The 1,038-nt window shown below is 44.6% G+C and overlaps 1 protein-coding gene across 1 annotated transcript in view; it reads left to right on the top strand.

The window, feature by feature from the left end:
- The window catches only part of LOC106874849 (H(+)/Cl(-) exchange transporter 6), a 65,542-nt gene that overhangs the window by 43,231 nt on the left and 21,273 nt on the right, over positions 1–1,038 (top strand). Inside the window, exon 11 of the mRNA XM_052976906.1 lies at positions 596–683. Within this exon, the coding sequence (XP_052832866.1) occupies positions 596–683 (88 nt within the window). The remainder of the gene's footprint in view (positions 1–595; positions 684–1,038) is intronic.

Below are 1,038 nucleotides of genomic sequence, written 5' to 3'. Positions count from 1 at the left end.
AGAGAGAGAGAGAGAGAGAGAGAGAGAGAAAGAGAGTGAGAGAGATATATACATACATAGATACCAACACCTGCTCATGCATATCAGTTTAAGACGAACGCGAAATATGCTGTTGAGTGCAGGCTTCCATACATAATGTAGTGATTCGAGAATAATGATTTAATCAACTGAAATTAAACCATATTGAGACGAAAGTTCCGTTAGCGTTAATGAAAATTCATATCAAAACGGGAGGATTGAAATTTAAATTAAATGAAGATGCAGTGTGTGGGAGGAGTGAGTGAACCTTGGCAGCAATGGTGGTAATTTCAGACATGCTTCGGTCTTATTAACCCTCCTCAGCGAGGTATTTGTAAAGATAAGAACGTCGAAAACATTGGATCGTAAATTGCTTTTTCGCATATTATTTAATAAGAGGCAGCATGAACATCACAACTTCACCTCATGCTTCTGAACTCCTGTATTTCTACTCCCTCCGTATCTTTCCCTTTACTTCCGCATTCCACCCAAATTACTTCCCGCTGTTACTTTTGTATCCCTCACCCCCTCCTCATCTTCTTTACTCTCTTCAGTATTTCTCTTCCAGTTTCTTCAGGTCTTCAATATTTCAACTGCTCTCCGCATCTTTTCCTGGTCTCCTTACTTCCGTATTCACCTTCCAACCACTTCCAACCCTTATTCCCGTATTCCTCCCCCCACCACATCTTTTCCTTATCTCCTTACATCTGCGCCCCCCTCTAACTACTCCCTGGGTTTACACTTCCGCATTCCTTTCTCACCCCCTCCAACCGTTCTCGTGTCTTATTTCCGCTTTCTTCTCCTTTACCCAGGAGCGTAGCAAGGGGTGGGAGAACGAGGGGTGAGACCCGTACCGGGCGATGCTTTTATGAAGGTCCCACTGTTAGGTCTCCTGTGTAACTCTATCGGATAGAGGGCCCAGGATGGGGGGGGGGGCGTTAATTCAAGGATTACCCTGAGTGACACACACTCTAGCTACACCCCTGCTTCTATCCATCACTACTTTAACGGTTGAGCTCC

This window comes from Octopus bimaculoides, chromosome 26 (assembly GCF_001194135.2).
Source record: "Octopus bimaculoides isolate UCB-OBI-ISO-001 chromosome 26, ASM119413v2, whole genome shotgun sequence".
NCBI classification, from domain to species: Eukaryota; Metazoa; Mollusca; class Cephalopoda; order Octopoda; family Octopodidae; genus Octopus; species Octopus bimaculoides.
The sequence above is the reverse complement of the archived record's forward strand: the minus strand, read 5'-3'. Positions and strand labels throughout refer to the sequence as shown.